Raw genomic sequence first — 19,016 nt, forward strand, 5'->3', positions numbered from 1 at the left:
GTGCGCGGGGAGGCGGGCAGGGCTGGGCTGCGTCGTCCCGGCACCGGCCGCTGGGCTTTTGGGGTCTTTTTTATGACGTCCCAGCGCGGGGTGGGGCCGGGGGCGGGGAATTGGGGAGCCGGGCCGGGGGCGGGGCGGGGTCCTCTGGCCCGGGCGGGGCGGATGCGGGCCGGCTCCCTTCTCGGGTGGTTCTGGGCCAGCGGAAAGGGAGGGCCGGCCGGCAGTGGGGAGGTGGGAGGCCCGGTTGAGAGCGCTCGGCGGGCGGTGCCTCTGTTTCCCCTCCGAGGAGCTGAGAGTAGGGCGGAGCTTGGGGCGGGGTGCGAAGGCCCCGCGAGCTTAGTGCGGGATCCGAGGTCGAGGCGGGGAGGAACCGCTCTGCTCGATTCAGTCCGACGGGCTGGAATCGAGATCCGCGAGACGCCCTCCCCAGAGAAGCTGGGGAGATTAGTGTACCCCGTTTTCAGCTTTCGTTCGCAGCACGGATTCAGCACCCGTCCCGGCCGAACCCCCAGACTGAGTCCCACTCTCAGACGAGCCCTGGCCCTGGCTGTGCCCTAATCTCCCCAGCTCTCCCTTCCGACGGCGCCCGGGCTCAGACTTGGCTGCTCCTCGGCCTAGACACACGCCCCCCTTGCCAGGACACTTGGGCGTGAGAATTGAGCGTGGCGCCCCGGCTTCCGTCCTCCACATCCTCGGGGTGACAGCTCCCCGTGAGGGTGGGCGTGGTGCTGTGGTCGCGCGCCGGGGACGCTGCTGCAGCCTTGCTGGCCAGCGTCAGGGCAGCCCACAGCTCCAGCGCCTTGGGTTGTGCCCAGGGGACCCCTTCCTCCAGGTGCCCCGACACCTGGCCCCTGGCCGTGGCCCAGCTGAGGACAGGCAGGTAAACCTGTCTGGGGCAAGGAAAGCCAAATTTCACCGACGGGAGAGGGACGGAGGACTCTGAGGGAGAGCCCTGGACTGAGTACGGCCCAAGGCTGGGGCCTTGACTTTCTCACCTCCGCCCTGCACCCTGGGGCACCTGGAGCAGGCCCCTCGTCAGTAAAAAGGACTGTGTGCCCTTTGCCAAGGGTTCCAGATGTTCTCACCCTCATTCTCTGCCTAGAGCACCAACGTCAGCATCGGCATGTGGCAGCTTGTCGATAAATAGAAATTAGAACTAATCATGGTTCCTCCAGACAGGTTTCCCAGGATCTCCCTATGTCAGCCCCACATCCCCATGCAGCATTGGGTGGGTGGGCGGGTTCCGGAAAGGTAAAGGGAGGTACTGGTTTATGGCTGCTCCCCCAGGTGCCACATGGGGCCTCATCCCCCAGGAAAGCCTGCTCTTTGGGCTCTGAAATCCTGGAGTGCTGGTCATCTAGGATTTCTGCCATCTGGGTTTTCTGTCCACAGCACCTTGATTTTCTCTTGGCTTCCCATTCTTAGTCTGTAAGGCTCAAATTGGACTGACCTCCAATCCCTGGCAGTAGCCATCCAGTCAGAGCACTCCAGGCCCCCTGCTGCAGTGAGTTTGTTTAGGAACAGCATATGGCTCAGCCATCTAATGAATGCAGCTTTGGGACTTTTTCTGAGAACACTGGGCTCAGGTGGCTGAGCTGGGAGGAACTGGGCCTGGAGTAATGGGACCATCTCATCACCACAAGCCCTGTGAACGAAGTTGGCACTCGGGGAACCTGAGTCGATGGACAAGAAAGTGCCAATGACCCTGTGTGTGCTCCTGGATCCAGCCAGGCTGACCTTCCCTGAATGCTCCAAAGATGCAAGCTGATAAATTACTTTTGTTCTTATTAAGCTCATTTGACTTGGACCTTCCATCATATGTTGCAGAAGAGCCCTGCATTCAGATCTAAGTTCTGCCACTACCTTGGAAATGGTCCTCAAATGCTAAGCTGGGTCTTAGTTTCTCTATCTGTAAGATGAGGTACATGAGATGATGTTTGAAAAGCTCTCAGCATAGACCCTGAAGATATTATGGACAGGCACACAATAACGTTTTGCTGCAATTATGCCGGTTGAGAAGGAAGACATGATCTCAGGAGGCAGGGGCTTCAGGAGTGAAGCAAAAGGATGCACAGGGGAGAATGTGGCCCTCAAGGGCAGGGGGAAATGGAGTCCAAAGACAAAGGCTTCAGGGCTAGTGTACTCTGGATGCAAAAGAACCAGCTTCAAGGCCAGCTCTGCCCCTTCTTGCGGGCTGTGCCCTCTGGGGCAGGTACTATGGTAGAGAATAATGCCCCCCATAGCCGTCCACATCCTACTCTCAGCCTGTGAATATGTTCCTTTATAGGACAAAAGGGACTTTGCAGATGGGATTAAGACTCTTGAGATGGGAAGGGGCACCTGGCTGGCTCAGTCAGTAGAGCATGCAAATCATTTCATTTTTATTTTTTAAAGATTTTATTTATTTGAGAGTGAGCTAGAGAGTGGCAGAGGGAGAGGGAAAGGGAGAAGCAGGCTCCCAGCTGAGCAGGGACCCTGGGATCATGACCTGAGCTGAAGGCAGATACTTAATTGCCTAATCGACTGAGCCATCCAGGTGCACCAAGCATGCAACTCTTGATCTCAGGGTCCTAAGTTCAGGCCCCACATTGGGCGTAGAGCTAACATTTAAAAAAAAAAAAATCTTGAGATAGGGAGAGTATCTTGGTTAATCCAGGTGGGCCCTGTGAAATCTACCCCACTCCCGAGAGAGTCAGTCAGAGAGATGGGCCGACCTGCCACTGCCGGCGGTGAGGATGGAGGGGGGCCGTGGGCCAGGGATGTGGGGCCTCTGGAAATGGGGTGGGGGGCAGGAGCCGGGTCTCCCTGCGGTGCCGGGGGGAACCAACCCTGCCCACGCCTGGGTTTTAGGACTTCAGACCCCAGACTGTCAGAGGATCAGTGTGTGTGGTTTGAGCCACTGTGTTTGTGGTGATTTGTTACAACAGCCATAGGACTTGAATGCACTAACGTCTATGAGCTTCAAATTCTTCCATTGGAAAATTGATTGATTGTTCAGTGACGCTGAACTGGGGCGCTGGGGATGCAGCAGTGAACAAAACTAGCAAAACCCCTCACCCTTGGGGAAATAGAGAGGTCATAAACAAGCTGGTAAATAAGTAGCAACAACAGCTGTGAAGGCAATGCACAGTGAGCATTAGCAGTGGGGGTGGGCGTTGGAGTATTAATTTGGATAGTGGTCAGGGGAGGTGTCTCTCAGGAGTGGCATTTGAGTAGAGACCAGAGTGGAGTGAGGAAGCGAGCCCCATGGGTCTGGAGGAACAGTATGACAGAAAGAGGGAATTGCATGTACAAAGGCCCTGCGGTGGGGACAAGTGACTAGAGACCAGAGTGCCTGGGGCAGAGTGAGAGGACAGAGGCAAGAAAAGAAGCTGGGAAGTCTCCTGGGTCCGCTTTCTTGAGTGCTGGCTTTGTTCACAGGACTTGTGGTGACGGAATTCAGGCCCAGGTCCTCCCAGCTCAGCCACCTTAGAAAAAAAATGCCAGAGCTGCCCCTCATTGGCTATCCCCGAGTCACCCTGAGGACAGGGAGCCCGGAGCACTCGCATTGGCTGGTGGGGTCAGCCAGGTGGGCTGGACCAGTGTACAGGAGGAGTGCCCAGGATGAAGCTGTGAAGGGAAATCAACAGGATGCAGAAAAGGGCCAGCTGGGGGGCAGGAGGAGGCATCTGGTCAGCTCCCCCAGACCTCGGTGGCCTGGGAGCTTCTACAGAGACCACAAAGCCCAGGGGAGCCCCAGGTTCGGGAGGCTGACTGGAGGGTCTGTCCTGGATATGGCAGGCCTGGGATGTCCTTGGGACGTCCCCAGAAGACAGCCAGCAGGCAGTTGGCTCTCGAGGGCAGGGCAAGGGGCCCAAACCATGCATTTGAGAATCCTTGGCATCCAGGGGGTAACTGAAGCCATGGGCTGGTGAGGTGCGGAGTGAGGAGGATGCGTGAGGAGAGAGGAGAGCCAGGAGGCCATGTTCCCCCAAGGAAGCTAAGCTAGGACGAGGAGCCTTCTGGGGGGAAGTGGGGAAACCACTGTGGGGCGGGTGCATTTGGAGAGCGGGGGAGAGGGTGCTGCCAGAAGAGGGAGGTTTGCAGTGTTACACGGCCCACACTGCCGTGAGGTTGAGGTCAGCTAAGGAGGTCATGTCAGCTTCCCAGGACTCTGTTGGCTGGCAGAGGTCAAGCCAGGATCATGACACACGGGACTTCTGGACCCAAGACCAAGCAGCCAGGCGACCAGGGAGGCCGTGGGGGGCAGTGGTCCTGGCTGGGGTTGGCCTCAGTCTGATCCGGGGGGCCCTGAAGCATGAGCTGCCCGGAGTTCCCTCCACCTGAGACAAGGGGGCTGGCTCGTGTACGCCCTGGTCCTCACTCATCGGTAACACCTGCCCCACATGGAGGGGCGGGGCCTCCCGGGCCGTGTGGCTCCGCTGCTGAGGGAGACACCCACCACACACTGTCCACCCTGGCTTCCGATGACTAGGAGGGACCGCCCCAGGGACCACGGAGCTGGCCCGCAGTGGCCTTGGCCTTTGAGTCCCGGGGAGCTGCCCGCCCTGCATCCCTGTCTTGGCTTCCGGGACAGTTGTGCACGTGACATGGATGGTCCGCCTGTCTGCAGGCCCCGCACTTGCTCCCCGCACTTGCTGCCCAGCCCTGTGGTGGCCACGCGGCAGACACATCTGTGTGGGGACTCCTGTGTGGGGACCCAGGACGGGTTAGAATTCTGACAGCTACTACGTGTTGAGCTTGCTGCACGATGTATGACCCGACAACTCTGTGGCTGAAAACAAGAATTTGCTTAGTTCCTGCATGCGCAAAGCAGGAGTTATCCGTCACCTGGGCTTCCTCACAACATGGCTGCTGGGCGACTCGGTGAGCCCCCGGTGGCCGTGGCACATGCCACCTTTTGTGACCTCGCCGTGGAAATCGTGTAATGTCACAAAAGCCACTCACGTGCAAGGGAAGGGAATGCAGATTCCACGTCTCCGATCTGCCTTCCGAGGGGAAAGTTGTGGAGGAGCGTGTGGGAACGGAAACGTTGCTGTGGTTGTTTTTGGAAAATAGCAGCCACAACTCACCGGTTCCCTGATTGCCTGGTCTGTGCTGGGGGTACCAGGGACTGGGAAATGGGGAGATGAGGTGGTCTTGGCCAGCAGTAGCTTGTAAAGGGGTTAAACTCTGTTCCCGTGGGGTCTCCCTCAATCAGAACCGCAGCTGTCCTGGGTCCCATTTACCGGAGCTGGAGGCTGAGTATGAAGTCACTGGCCAGCAGTCATTCTGGGCTGGGAATCTGACCGTGGCCTCCCTCCTGCTCCCAGTGGGCTTCCCTGTGGAAGAAGCCATCCCCTTGGAGGGGAGGAGGGATGCCCAGTGGGTGCCCGGAGAGCAGCGACTGGACGAAGTTCCCAGGCGTGTGTGGATTCTGGGTGGGCTGACGGCAGGTGGTGCAGGTGGTGTGGTGTGAGGGTTCCAGAGTGGGCCCCTTGCTGGTAGGGTGACCCTGCACCTCTCTGGACCTCGATTTCCCCATCTGCAAAACCTGGGTAGTCACTTCCCTTCCTCAGAGGGCACGTAAGACCTCGTAGGGCTCACCCACGTCGGCTGTTTCCACAGTCACGGTCGCGATGACCTGCCCAGTGGACCCCTTCCTTTGACAGCTGGGGAACCCGAGGCCCAGGGTGGAAGCACTTGGATGGGCACTTGCAGAGAGCAGGGCCTCCTGGGCCTCAGGGTTGTGAGTCCAGGGCCCGACAGTGGGCTTCCATAAAGTGGAGTCCAGGGGCGCCTTGGCATTTCCAGGCGGCCAGGCTTGCCCCCAAGCAGCACTGAGGGGGTTGCAGCTGAGGCTGGAGCGGAGAAGCATTTCCGCAGACACGGGACAAGGTAGGGAAGCAGACCCGGGACGGGGTGGGGAGCACACACGGGACGGGGTGGGGAGCAGGGGGAGCAGACTCGGGACGGGGTGGGGGAGCAGACTCGGGACGGGGTGGGGAGCAGACTCGGGACGGGGTGGGGAGCACACACGGGATGGGGTAGGGGATATGGCAGAGGAGCAGACACACACTCCAGGTCAGCCTGGAGAACAGACTTTATTACTCTGAGGAGAGAGGGCCCTTTGCGGGGGTGCAGGGAGGGCGTGCCCACTTCCTGGGACCCCTGGCTTCCCCTCTGAAGGGACTGGGGCATGATTCCAGGTTGCAAGGTGGGTGTGGGGAGGACTCCCTGCACCCCCCTGCATGTAGGGACTGTCCAGTCCTGGTCCCAGACCCGTGTTCTGCCCAGGAGCAGGTGGCGACGACCCCCAGCTGTGTAGGTGGAGGAGGGGCAGGTAAGGTGTGCAGGGGGGGGGATGGGGGAGGGGGGGCGCTCAGGCCACGGGCTTGACCTTGGCGATGAAGAGAGCAGCGGCCTTCTCCAGGAACTCTTCCCGGGTCATTGGGGAGCTGGGCCGCCGAGCCACCAGGGCGCGGTCCATGGCCAGTGCCAGGCTGTCGGGGCCCAGGCGTAAGCCAGCCTCCAGGTAGCGGGCGGGCACAGCACCTCCATCGCTGGCCTGCAGGGCCCCCTCCAGGGTGTCCAGCACGGCCTGGCCCACGCGTCGGTCCGCCACAGCCAGGGCGGGGTCCTCCAGCAGCTGGTAGAGGGCGCTGGCCCGCGCCACGAACTCCAGCAGCACGAAGCAGGTGAGCATGCCGGCGCGGAAGACGTCCAGCGGCACAGCCTCGTGGTCCCGGCACTGGATCTTGTGCAGCAGGGGCGCCACGACCTCCTCGGGGGCTTCCCCGTCCCGGCAGATGCGTTTGAGCAGCTCACTGTAGGTGCGCCCATCCAGCCCTGGCTTCTTCTTGCGCCCACTGGCGCTCAGGCACTCGTAGGCCACGCTGACGTTGTTGTTGAAGGCCGTCCTGTAGGAGGACGGGAGTGTTGGGCCAGCTGGGCAGAGCCCCGCACAGCCCACGGCCCCCTTGCCCGCCTGCCAGCCCCAGGGCCTTTGCACAGGCGGTGTCCTTTGCCTGGAGTGCCCTTCCCCCAGCTCTCCCCATGGCTCCTCCAGCTCCTCCCAGTCTTTGCTCAAGTGTCACCTTTTCAGTGTCCCCCCCGCCGCCTCCTCTCTTTTTCTTCACGGCAGTTACCACCATCTTAGTGTAAGATGTCCTCAGGATGAAGTTTCATGTCCTTCGGAACGTCAGCCCAGGAGCACACATCAGGGAGTTTATGCACAGCCCCCAGTGCCTAGAACATGGCCTGCACACGGCAGGTGCTCTATGAACATCTGCTGAGTTGGCTAGTGGGCATTGCCCCGCGGGGCTCTCCCACTGCCCCCCAACCATACCACTTACACTACGGGGTGGTCACTCCTGGCATTTAATGTGCATTAACTTGTTTCACACTGGCCGGAGTCAGCAAACTACACCCATGGGTCATATCTGGCCCACCGCCTAGTTTGTAAATAAAGTTTTACTGGCACATGGTCTCATCCAACCACTGACATGCCGCTTGGGGTTGCTTTCCTGCTGCAAAGGCAGAGCTGAATGGTTGCAACACGGATTGACCCACAAAACTGAAAATACGACCTGTTCTTATATGGGAAAGTCTGCCTTCCTTGCTATCTGCTTTGAGGCGGGCATGATTCTTTGCCCCAGAAGAGCCCGAGGCTCTACTACGTGGCCTGGCTGTGCTGTGAGCTTCACGAGCAGATTTGGGGAGCATGGTGGTTAAGAGGGCTGCAGGGTGAGCCTGGGGGGCTGGCTAGCCTGGCCTGTAGCCCAGCACTAGCACGGCTGGTGGCCCTTTAGCATTTCCACCATGACCAACAGGTAGTGAGGCTCGTTGGGGGCTCACGGTTGGGCCAAGGGTCCCAGGGAGGAGGGGGTGAGCCAACCCTTTCTGGGAGCTCGGCTCCATGGTGAGGGAAGGCACATGTGGCTCCATTCACCTCCCGTGGGACCTGGGCACACTGTCTCACCTTTCCGTGGGCCAGCAAGTAGTTGAGCCCAGTACACACCGGCTAGCACACTGTAGATGCCCAGTACAGGCCGGCCACTCTGGCCAGCGCCGCTGCCCCATGCGGGGCTTACGATGCATGTGCTGGCCCAGCGAGCTCTGTGCATCAGAGGAGGAAACCGTGGCCCAGAGCTACAAGAACAGCAGGCTGCGGGGGTCTCCCTCCCAGCTGGGACTCAGTTCTCAGTCCGTCCGGCTAGAAACCCCTTTTCCTTCTCATTCGTTGGGCCCTTGCGACGTGCTGGGACTGGTGGTCAGTGAGAGCAGTGCTGGGAAGCTCCTCGGGCGCTCCCTCCTGCTCTCTCCCCCGTCACCTAATGCATTAGCTGGCTGATGCCTCAAACCAACTCTCTGCAGGAACTCTGAACGTTAATTCCCTTCACCAGGAAGGGGGGAGGTCCGCTGTGAACACACGTGCTGGTCACTAGTGCTCTGCCAACTAGCCAGCCTGCGTAACAAATCACCCAAACCCAGCAGCCTGAGATGGCAGCAGATGTTGATGGACCACCAAGGCAGTGGCTCAGGGTCTGCCCGCCCTCTGAAGGCGCACACGCCCGGGCCTCGGTCCCCAGCCCACGGCGTCTCCAGAGCCCTCCCCACACTATGGCCGTGCACCAGGATGGGACACGGAGGCCGCTGCCCGCCACGCCGCCATACCCGATGGGGGTGCAGGTCGGCCCCATCTGATGTGGGAGGTGAGGACTGGCGGGCCTCCTGAAGGCTGGCCACCCCTCTGAAGTGAGGATGAACCACAGGACTTTGTTCCGCCAAGAGATGGGTGTGGAAGCCACACGTGGTCCACTTCCGAGGCAAGCTGTGAGAGCTACAGTGAGTCCCTGGGGTCCACTCCCCGTTGCCATGCTTGGGTAAACTCCCAGTGCGTGTGTGAGGGCAGTCCCCTGGGCCTCCGCCTCGTGCTGCGGGAAGCAGTCCTTTGTGTTGGGGCCACCGAGGTTTCAGAGCTGTTACTGCCACGTGACACAGCTTGTCCTGATACAAACATGGTCCACGATTCATCCAACTCTGGGCCGCGATGCCTCTTCTCCAGCAGCCTGGTCTGCCCTCCAGGTGAGCGAATTCCCTCCTCTCTAGAGGCTGGGGCCTGGCGGGCAAGACCCCCGTGCCGTTTGGTTCCCATGTTCACCGAGTGCCTTCTGGGAGCACAGCTCTGTCCCTGGACCCCACCTGGATCTACGCTCGGGTTCTGGTCACTGGAGAGTGAGGGTCCCCATCCCTGCCTCTCAGGGTTCTCATGAGCCAAGTACTTAAAACAGGGCCTGGCACGTGGAGGGGTCCCTCCTGCACTCAGCGTTAGCTGTGACCAGGGCGGGACTCAGTGGGCTGCCCACATGCTGTTTGTCTTACACTCCTGGCCTCATGAGGCAGGAAGACACACAGAGGGGTAATCACAGCCCTACGAGATCGGAGCTGATGGGAAAGACGCTGAGGAAGGTGACACCCAACCTCTAGGCTGCTGGCCGCAGGTCTGCAGCTCCCCGGGGACCCCCACACAGTTCCCGGCGGCCACCAGGGAGCACCTGCTCTGTCCGCGGGATCGCCGGGCTCTGGGACTTGGCTTCCCCATCTGTGACGCGGGGACTGGGGCTCCACTGAGGGCCCCACCGTATCAGCTCCCACCCAGAGCACTAGAGTGAGCATTTGCTTAGATAATACCTACGTGAGAGTGTGTCAACTATTTCTGGAGTGAGACACGGAAACGTTTCACTTTAGCCCAGGGGTTCTCCATGGGGGTGACTCCTGGTGAGATCTGGGGGCACTTTTGGGTGTTATCACTTGGGGGGAGGTGGGGGCCAAGAAAGCTGCTCAACACCCCACAGTGCTCAGGAGGGCCTGGCCCAGAGACTGAGCTGAGGAACCTGGACTTGGGGGTGCCCTTTCGAAGGTTTTCCCAGGTCAGGGGGGCCTGCAGGAAGGGCACCCTGGCTGTTACTACTAGCATTGTGGTGGCTCAGAGGCCTTGGGGGTGAGGGGGCCACACTGTCCAGATTGGGCTCTGTACCTGCCCCTTAGTGACCATGCAGCCCTCAGCAAGTCTCACAAACATGGTTTTTATGCCCTTGGGGCCTTGAGGCTGGCAGGGGGGTGGTCGATTGCACCTGCGGCCACCATCTCCAGTCCCTCCCGGAGACCAACACTTGTGATCCGCACAAAACAGAGGAAAAGGAATTTTGGATGACTTCTCCCCAAATCTTTCATGCTGATGAGGCCCTCAAGAACAGCTCCCAGGTGGCCCAGTCAGCCCCTCCTCGTCAGACGGGGCACCTGCTTTCCACACTGGCACTTGCCTGGCCTGGCTTCTGCTTTTGGCCCCTCAGGCTAGGTTCAGGGGCTCCTGATGGGGACCCTGTCTTCTGAGCTAGCCACTGGCTCCGTCTCTGGGGAGAGCAGGTGGCGCCCGCCACTCCCCTATTCACTCCACCCTCTGTGCCCCTCCAGCTCCGAAGTGCCTCCAGCCCACGGCTCCAACACCCCTGCAGTGCAGTGAACCGAGTCCCCCCAAGATGCATGTCTATCTGGAACCTGTGAGGGTGACCTTATTTGGAAATAGGGTCTTTGCAGATGTAATTTGTTCAGGATCTGGAGATGAGATGAGGTAACCCTAAATCCAAGGGTCCTTAAAACAGAAAGAAAAAGACACAGAGACACAGAGGAGGACACAGGCAGGCACTGGAGCGATGCGGCCACATGCCGAGGGACACCTGGAGACCCCAGGAGCTGGAAGAGGCAGGAGGGACCCTCCCCTGGAGCCCCCGGAGGGAGGGCAGCCTTGTGACAGCTTTATCTCAGACTTTCAGCCTCCAGAACTGTGAGAGAATAAATTTCTCCCCCCCGCCCACCTTTTTAAAGATTTTTAGGTAATTTCTACACACAACATGGGGCTTGAACTTAAAACCCTGAGATCAAGAGTCGCACCCTCTACCGACCCAGTCAGCCAGGTGCCCCACATTTCTGTTGTTTTAAGCCACCAAGCTCGTGGTAATTTGTTACAGCCGCCACAGGACATGAATACAGCTCTCCTGGCCCTAAATCCAACAGGCACTTGTCGGCCCTCGTCTATGGGCCACTGGATACGGGACTGCCGCCAGCCCACCACAGGGTGCCTCTGTGTGGATTAGGAAGAAACTGCAAAAAGCCTTCATAGACATATCCTCATTTGTGACTGTCTATAGGTGAGTGGCTTGTGCAGTGCTTGGCCTGAACAACGGTACATGGTGGCCCAGCCACTGACGACTTTTCCCCTTTGGAAGATGTTCCACGATGCCATTCTCTTCTAGTTCCCTCCTTCATGTCTGGTTGGCCTGATCGTGCTTTTTTTGTGGGTTCTCTAAGGCTGGGGCTCCTCAGGGTTGGGTCCCGGGCTTTTCTCGGTTCTCCTGAGGCCTTCACAACCCCTCCTGGCGGACAACCTCCTGTCCCACTTGCAGAGCCACCTGTCCACCCTCCAGCTGCAAGGTTCTCCCAGCTGCCCGACTTAAGAGTCCCCAAGCAACCCTGGACACTTCCCCCATATCAGTGACCTCCCATCTCAGTGGGCAGCCCCATGGACGACCTAGGACTGTCTCTGCATACTTCTTTCCCACCTTTGCCCCTGCAAACCCAGCAGCTCGACCTTCAGCGCACATGGATGCTCTGCTCAGATTCCCACCCTCCACACCCCTTCCCATACCTGAGACCCCTCCCCAGCTTCCCAGTGCTGTCCTTATGGCCTGTACTCTGACTCTCTTGGGAGGGCTGCCGAAAGGTGGGCAGGTGCTGGAAGCACAGCGGGGAATCGCCTGGTGATCAGGCTGGAATGTTCCCTTGCTTGGTTTCCTCTCCCTTCCTGGGTTCTCCTGGGAGCACTCCCTTATAACATTACCCACGCATGAATGCTTGCCTCAGGTTCTGCTTCTAGGGACCCCTCCCCACCAGCCAAGGCCCAGCCCACCCACATCCAGTCATGACCTCACCTGGTTGATGTTGCATGTCAGAAAGCTCCTCAATCCATCTCATGTGGACCATTCATTCAATACATATTCCTCAATCACCTTTCGTGGGCTCAGAACTGTTGGGGGGGGCACGTGTAGGGGGGCAGGCTCCATCCCCCGCCCCCCACCGTGCTTCAGCCACAGAAAGGCTGAGGAGCCTGTGGGTCCCACACGGCAGCTTTATGGCCTCCAGGCCAGTGCACCTGCCCGCCTCGTGCCTGCAGCCCCTTTTCCTGTGCGTGAAGCAGGCCTCTTTCTGGACACCCCTCCTACCCGCTGGGCGCTGCCTCCGGGGGTACGGGCCTCGGGTGACTGAGTTGTTCTCAGCCCTGTAAATATCCACTTTCTGGCTCAATGGATGGGATCGCAACGCCGCCAGTAACAAGGCATTTAAAGAAAAACCTAGTTTGGAAGGACCTGGCTCGGAGGACTAGCTCTGTGACTTTGGGTCCTCTCTGGGCTCCGCGATTTTTAAAAGTGGGGAGGGCTGCAAGGGGAAACTGAGCACCTGCAGAAAGGCATCACAAAAGACCAGCCCCCCGCGCTCTGGGTCCACCCCGCGCCAGGAGGCGTGCGGACTACAGTGCCCAGCGTGCCCGCGGGCAGCACGCCGGGGCTCCAGGTCCGCAGCGGCCCCGCCCCGCCCCGGCCCGGCCCAGCCCCGCACCTCTGGGAGTGGTGAGCCAGGCGAAGGTGCCACAGCGCGCGGCCCAGGCGCTGCTGCTGCAGCAGGAGCTGGCCTGGGGGCTCCCCGGCGCCGCCGTTTGCAGGCGAGCGCAAGCCCATGTTCTCGAAGTAGTGCGCCAGGAAGGCGATCGGCTCCTCGGGCCGCGCCTCCAGCACCTTCAGCAGGGCCGCGCGCAGCATCTCCGTCACGCCGACCTGCCGCAGGAAGTCCTCCTCACTCTCGGCCGTTGCTGCTGCTCGGGACACCGCCGGCCGCCCGCTGTCGACAAAACTGGCCGTCGGAGCCACGGCCGGCCGCCGCTTCTCCACTGCCGCCATCTTTGTTGCGGGCAACGGGACCGGAAGCGCCGCCGTATTCCACAGTGCGCTGGCGCCTCGGGGCGGCCATCTTGGTTAAGGGCAGAGGGCGCCCGGATTCCGCGGGAGACTCTGACAAATAACTAGACCAGGCTACCCCCCCCGCCCCCCGCCCCCCCCCAAGCTCTCATCGGCATTCTTCCTCCGGTTCCTCTTTGCGTGTGCTGGTTAGCTTTCCGAGCTTAGGCCCGGAACCTGAATTTTGCCAGACTCCAAAATGGCTCTCTAGGAAGGGCATGGTGTTTGGCCTGAAGCCGGATTGTAGTGGGCGAGTCCGTCATTAGCATGGTCCCCTAGCAACCAGTCTCCTTGGTTATCTGGGTAGCCAGGCGGAGCATGCGCGGGGATGGTTCCAACTCCGGGACTGAGCGCCGACCCTGCCCCGCTTTCTGATTTTCCTCTGAGCCTTTGTGCTCAGTCTGGCCTTCAGCCCGGTGCGGTCTCCGTCTGAGTTTATGGATCACCCCGTGGGGAGAGGTCTCCTTTCCCCCGCCAGCCACCCGCCAGGCTGAGTTAGGGGGTCTGCTCTGGGTTCTCATGGCTCGCCGAATGAGTGGACCACCTGAGGTCCCCAGTTCCCCGTCCCATGCTGTTACCTTTCCTCACCACCAGAGGGATCTTTCTCACCACAGCCTCTGCAGCTCTGAACTCTCCCATAGCTCCCCAGTGCCCGCAGCGGAATCCCCAGCTTTCATCTGCTGATCTGATTCCCAGACTCCTCCTCGCCTCTCCCCCACCCGACCGACTTAGCTCCCAAGCCACCCCAAGAGAGAAAATTTCCTTTAACAAGCCACTTCTGTGTCTTGTCCACACTGTCCACCCCCTCAACTTTCCCCACTTCTTTTGAGGACTTCTAGTTATTCCTTAGGTGTCCCCCCATCCGGGGAAAGGTACAAGCTGTGTTCTCCCCACCGCAGGCAGAACCCACGCTCCCTGTTGCTCCCTTTCCCCAGACCTGGCCAAGTAGGGGTTGGGGGTCCTGTCCATCCTCATCTCTTGGGGGAGTCTCCCAGTGCAGAGGGTAGCTGGAGCTGTGTGGAAGATTCCAGCATCCTTGTAACACCACAGAAACCACTGAGGTCAGACCAGATGCTCTTTATTCTACAGCTCTGGACCATTGCTGGGGGGGGCTCCTCAGGGGCTCCACTGAGGGAAACTCAGATGCTGGCCGTCAGGGTAAGGGGCTAATGGTCAGCTCTCAACCGTGTAGGTCCAGAACCCTGCAGTTGTCCTCTGGTTGCAACTGTGTGGAAGGAAAGGCAGGCCAGTCCCCCTCAATCCGTCCAGGTGGGGCAGGGGCCCAGAGGAGCCGGTGGGCTTGGTTGTCACTGGGTGGGCCTGCAGCGTTTCCACAGGCGATAGGTGAGGAACACCAAGAAGAGCAGCCCCAGCACCAAGCTGCCCGTCCACAGGGCTGGGGGTGTTGTCTGGGAGCCTGGAGAAGGAAGCGTCAGGAGTCCTGAGCACCTCTTTGCAGGTGTGGGGGAGAAGCTCACAAGAATCTGCTAGGGGCTTCCACATTTACTGAGCTCCCTGAGATTTTGCAAAGGACTTCATGGTTTAGAGTGTCTTTTGAAGTGTATAAAAACTGCTGAAATATCCAAAGGACTTCTGGAGTGGATCTTTTGAAAGGCACATAGGACCTTATGGTTGGAAGTGAGTTGGCTGCCCACCACGCCTGTTTGAAATATGGCTCATCCGAATGCAACATGCTGTTAGTGTAATTACACACATTTTGAAGACTTAGTTTAAAAAAAAAAAAGAAAAGAATGTAAAATGTCTCATTTATATTTCTAAATGTGGCTACTGGAAAATTTGAAACTACCTAAGTGGCTCTATTCTATTTCTATCCTACAGGCTGTTGTGGGTTGTACAGGTTAGAGTTTACGGAGTGCTGTGAAATCTAGAGTTTCTGAAATTTGCAGTCCTCACAGTGCCAAGTAACTGGAATCTTCCCCCATTAGGGAAGCCCACTGGACAACTGGGGAGACTGAAGCTGGGCAGGCCCATCCCTTGTCTGAGGTCTTGATGCCAGGCTTCCCTCCCTCTGAGGTTCCCCCGGACCCCTCCCTAGCCCCCAGAACTCACAGATTTCCGGGACCAGGTACAGGCTGGCCATCTGTCCCCCTGGGTCCAGGCGACACCGAAACCAGCCTTCAGGGCTGCAGCCGGCCCAGGGCACGCTCAGCCAAGCCTGGGCCCCAGCCTCCCACCTTTGGTAGGCTTCCAGACCCCCGGGGGCCTGGGTCCAGCCCACTGCCACACCGGGGTCACAGACAGCCTCACAAAATAGCTCCAGACCCTCTGCTGCTGGTGACTGGCGGATCTCAGGGTGGCAGGGCCTGGTGGAGCTGTTCCCTGGTGGGGGTCCTGGACTCTCGGAGCTGTGGGTGGAGCTCAGCTCTGGGGTGGCCTCGGCAGAGGTCGTGACAGGGGGCTCCGGGGAGGTCAGCCTGTGCAGGACTGGAAAACAAGGTGATGGTTTTTCTCCTGCCCCAGGCTCCCTCTTCTGCCCGTCTCTCCGTTTAGACCACGGGGTAGGACCAGAACTGCTGAAGCCCCATCCTGGGCCACTTGGGCAAATCAAAGGGTATCCCAGTGGGTAGGAGCGGGGTCAGGGTCTGTCTTGGTCCCCTCCCCACTCTGGGTGAGCTTCTGAATGTCTGCGTCTCAGTTTCCTCAACTGTATAGGGGGTGAGAGCCACATCCTGGGGTTTGCCATGGAGAGTGATCAGAGTGCAGGGTTGGTGAGTCCTGGATTTTATAAATTACAGGACTGGGAGGCGGAGAGGGGAAGGTGCTCCCTGGCAAAGGGAAGGGGTGCTCCATTCCTTGTGGTACAGATGGGGAGACTGAGGATCCAGGAGGGGATTTGTCCATCCTACCATGAAATGTCTTTCAAATCCAGTGGCCTCTCTGGCCTCCCACCGCACCCTACCTGCCCCCCCTTCCAGTCCCCTGGGAGCTCCCTTGCTCCATCCCCACCCCTGATGACCCCATGTGCATTAACATGAATTTCAGGGTGCCCTGCTGGAGAAGGAATTTGTGCTTCTTTAGTGAGAGGCTGCTGGGGGCTTCATGACGTGGACAGTGCCTGTCCCACATTAGACATGTTTGTTAAATTAATAATGTCTGACACGAACTGAGCACCTACTGTGTCCTCAGCCCCAAGTTAAATGTTTTCATTTGTTCATTCAGCAAGTAGTTATTGTGCACCTGCTATGTGCTGGGCACTGTGGTTTCATCCATCCATCCATCCATCCATCCATCCATCCATCCATCCATCCAGAATGTATGTGTTGAATACCTACTCCGTGCTGGGCACTGTTTTAGCCACTGGGGACATAGCCACGAACAAGACATATTCCTTTCTCAGTGAAGCCAACAATAGGGGATACAGACAATGGGAAAAATGAGCAGAAAATGCAGGATGCCATATACTGATAAAAGGTGTCAAAAAACATACAATAGGAGAAAGGGCTTGTGTGTGTGTGTGCATATGTGTGTGTGTATATATCTATGTGTACGAGGTAGTAAGGATACTTTGACCCTTTAGACAGGTCAGGAGAAGGCTCACGGGAAGGTGAGTGAGGGAGCAATGGAGAGAGCTGGGGGAAGAGCATTCCCAGTGGAGGTGGAGCATATGTAAAGGTCCTGGGGCAGGACCATGCCTGGCCTGTTGGAGGTGCAGCTGGGAGGCTCATGTGGCCGGAGCAGAGTGATGGGGGGAGACGGAGGAGGTGAGGGCAGGTGGTTCATGGCCCTGTGGACATGGGAGGATTTGGGTTTGTACCTGGAGGGAGGTAGGAACCTTGAAGGACTGTGGGCAAAGCAGGACAGGATCTTAGGGGTCCAGCACAGGGTAGGTGCTCAGTTAACCTGTTGAATGGCTGAATAAACTTATGAGGAGTATCACACTGGAGGCACGTGGGATTCCCCTGCTGTGGCTGCTGGCTGCTGTGGGTATTGTGACCGATTCAGACTGGGACACCGGGGGCGGGGGGGGGGGGGAAGGGGGCGGAGCCAGGATTCCAGAAGAGCCCCTGGGCACCACTCATCAAGGCTCATAGGAGCTGGGTGGGGGGACTTCACCTACTTCCTGGGGCACTGAGTGCAGGCTGGCCAGAACCCCGAAGACTCACCTGGAATGGCCCGCTGGTAGCTCAGCTTCAGGCCAGGTAGTTTCATGGTTGCCTGGCAGCGGAGGGTGAGTGGGGTGGGGGTCTCCAGCGGGGGCAGCAGCCAGCGCTCTGTTACCCGAAGCAGCTGGTCCTCGCCCTGCTGGGGCTCCTCCTCCACATCCCGGCCCAGGGCCTGCACCCCCTCCAGTTCCTGGTCCCCCAGGAGCAGGGACAAGGAGAGGGCCTCAGGGCTGGCAGGTGTGATGTTATGGGCAGTGCAGGCCACTTCTCGGTCCTGCTTGGCCACCAGGGCTACTGGGGAGACAGTCAGCTGGTCTGGGAATGCTGTGGACAGAGGGTGTGAGCTGGGCGGGCCGAGCCCATACGGTCAGTACTGGGCCTTGAGGAGGGGGCTTGGGGTGGGGCCAAGGGGTGAGTGGGGACTGCTGGTGCGTGGGGTCAGGGGAAGACCCAGCGGCCACAGCTTGTGTGTCTAGAATGTCAAGTACTGGAGACAGGTCCAGAGCAGAAAGAGTGGGGGTCAGGTAGGGGGAGGAGGGATGATGAAGGGAAGAAATGGATTGCAGAGCGACATAGGTGGAGCTGATACAGCCTTTGAGCTGGGGGGCAGGGTGGGCAATCTGGGAAGGCTCCCAGGAAAAGGTGGCATTGGTAGGGAGGTAAGGCAGGGTTGCTGGGTGGCCAGAAGGTGCACAGGCGGCGGGGAGGGGTGGGAGCTCACCGAACACCAGGAGCTGCACGGTCCGCTGGAAGGTGAGGGTCCCGCAGGAGCCCACGCACACGCGGGTGCCGGCCGCGGACAGGGACGCATTGCGCACGGAGAGGACACTGCTGCCCGCGTCCGACCGCACGGCGCCCAGGCTGGTGTCCAGGCCCCGCCACTGCACCGAGGGAGTCCTGTGGTCAGCGCAGGCCAGCCGGCAGGTGAGCTGCTGAGACCCGCCCAAGGACACTGCCACCACGGAGTCTGGGGGCTCCACCTCCAAGGGCCCACCTGCGGGCAGACGGCGCTCTCAGCCCCGCCCCCCACCCCCAGCCGCGGGTCCCCGCCCCAGACCCCCCCAGCCTGACCTTCCCCCCCACTGCCCTTCGCCCGGCCTCCTCCAAGACCCCCCACCGTACGGTCCTCCGCACCTTCCCCGAGCCACCGCACCGCCCTGCTGCGAGCCTTCCCTCGGTCCCCGCCGTCCCCTCTCTTCTAAACTCACTGCCCTAACGGAGCCCCCTCCCTTGCTCACCCTGGCCTCGTTGGAGGAGCCCCAGGAAGAAGGGAAACAGGAGGGCGAGACTCTGCTCCATGCTCGGTGTCGGCTCTGTCCTCCGCCCGCCGGGGACGCCCCTTAAATAGCGGTGCCCCCGGCTCTTTTCCGCCGCCCCGTCCTCCAGCTGTTCCCCGGGGCTTTCCCGAGGGGGTTTCCCGCCCTGACCCCCGACCCTGGAGGCGACAGAGAGGCAGGAGCTGGGGGCCAGGGTTGGCGGGGACCCAGCAGCCAAGATCAGCACAGACGGGGCGGGAAGGTGTGAGCGGACTCCACTTTGAGGGATGGGAAGATTGGAAGATGGAGGCCACAGAGGGGTGGTGGTCCAAGTCCACCGTATGGAAATCGGAACCAGGCCCGGGGTTGGCGCCACCCCGAGCCGCCCCGACGGCCGTGCGATCTCAGCCTCCACTGCCTGGAGTGGCTGAGCCGGGGCGACCGAGAGCAGCCTTCTTCCAGGGCGGAAGTGCGGAGCTGGGGGGGCGGGGCAGGTTCTCCTTGGGTGGGGCCTCCTGCGGGTGAGGGTCTCTGGGGTGGGGGGGCACCTGGAGGTGGGGGGCTTTTGGCGGGGAGGGTCCTCTGGG

General features: G+C 59.9%; 3 protein-coding genes across 3 annotated transcripts in view; all 3 read right to left on the reverse strand.

The window, feature by feature from the left end:
* CDC34 (cell division cycle 34, ubiqiutin conjugating enzyme) overlaps nucleotides 1-2,532 on the reverse strand; it is a 15,206-nt gene extending 12,674 nt beyond the window's left edge. Inside the window, exon 1 of the mRNA XM_021705459.2 lies at nucleotides 2,486-2,532. Coding sequence (XP_021561134.2) covers nucleotides 2,486-2,532 — 47 coding nt within the window. The remainder of the gene's footprint in view (nucleotides 1-2,485) is intronic.
* A 3,544-nt stretch (nucleotides 2,533-6,076) lies between these two features.
* Nucleotides 6,077-13,037, reverse strand: TPGS1 (tubulin polyglutamylase complex subunit 1). Its single transcript, XM_021705314.2, has 2 exons — nucleotides 12,655-13,037; nucleotides 6,077-6,899 (listed from the first exon to the last, which is right to left on the reverse strand). Exons 1-2 carry the CDS (start codon nucleotides 12,990-12,992, stop codon nucleotides 6,362-6,364), a joined length of 876 nt encoding a protein of 291 aa, XP_021560989.1. The 5' UTR covers nucleotides 12,993-13,037; the 3' UTR covers nucleotides 6,077-6,361.
* Nucleotides 13,038-14,334: 1,297 nt separating this feature from the next.
* On the reverse strand, nucleotides 14,335-18,487 carry MADCAM1 (mucosal vascular addressin cell adhesion molecule 1). Its single transcript, XM_021705421.2, has 5 exons — nucleotides 18,412-18,487; nucleotides 17,895-18,167; nucleotides 17,174-17,497; nucleotides 15,120-15,494; nucleotides 14,335-14,466 (listed from the first exon to the last, which is right to left on the reverse strand). The coding sequence occupies exons 1-5, from the start codon at nucleotides 18,470-18,472 to the stop codon at nucleotides 14,357-14,359; spliced, it is 1,143 nt and encodes a 380-aa protein (XP_021561096.1). The 5' UTR covers nucleotides 18,473-18,487; the 3' UTR covers nucleotides 14,335-14,356.
* Between the last annotated feature and the right edge of the window lie 529 nt (nucleotides 18,488-19,016).

The sequence above is a fragment of the Neomonachus schauinslandi genome, chromosome 1 (genome assembly GCF_002201575.2).
Source record: "Neomonachus schauinslandi chromosome 1, ASM220157v2, whole genome shotgun sequence".
In the NCBI taxonomy this organism is placed as follows: Eukaryota; Metazoa; Chordata; class Mammalia; order Carnivora; family Phocidae; genus Neomonachus; species Neomonachus schauinslandi.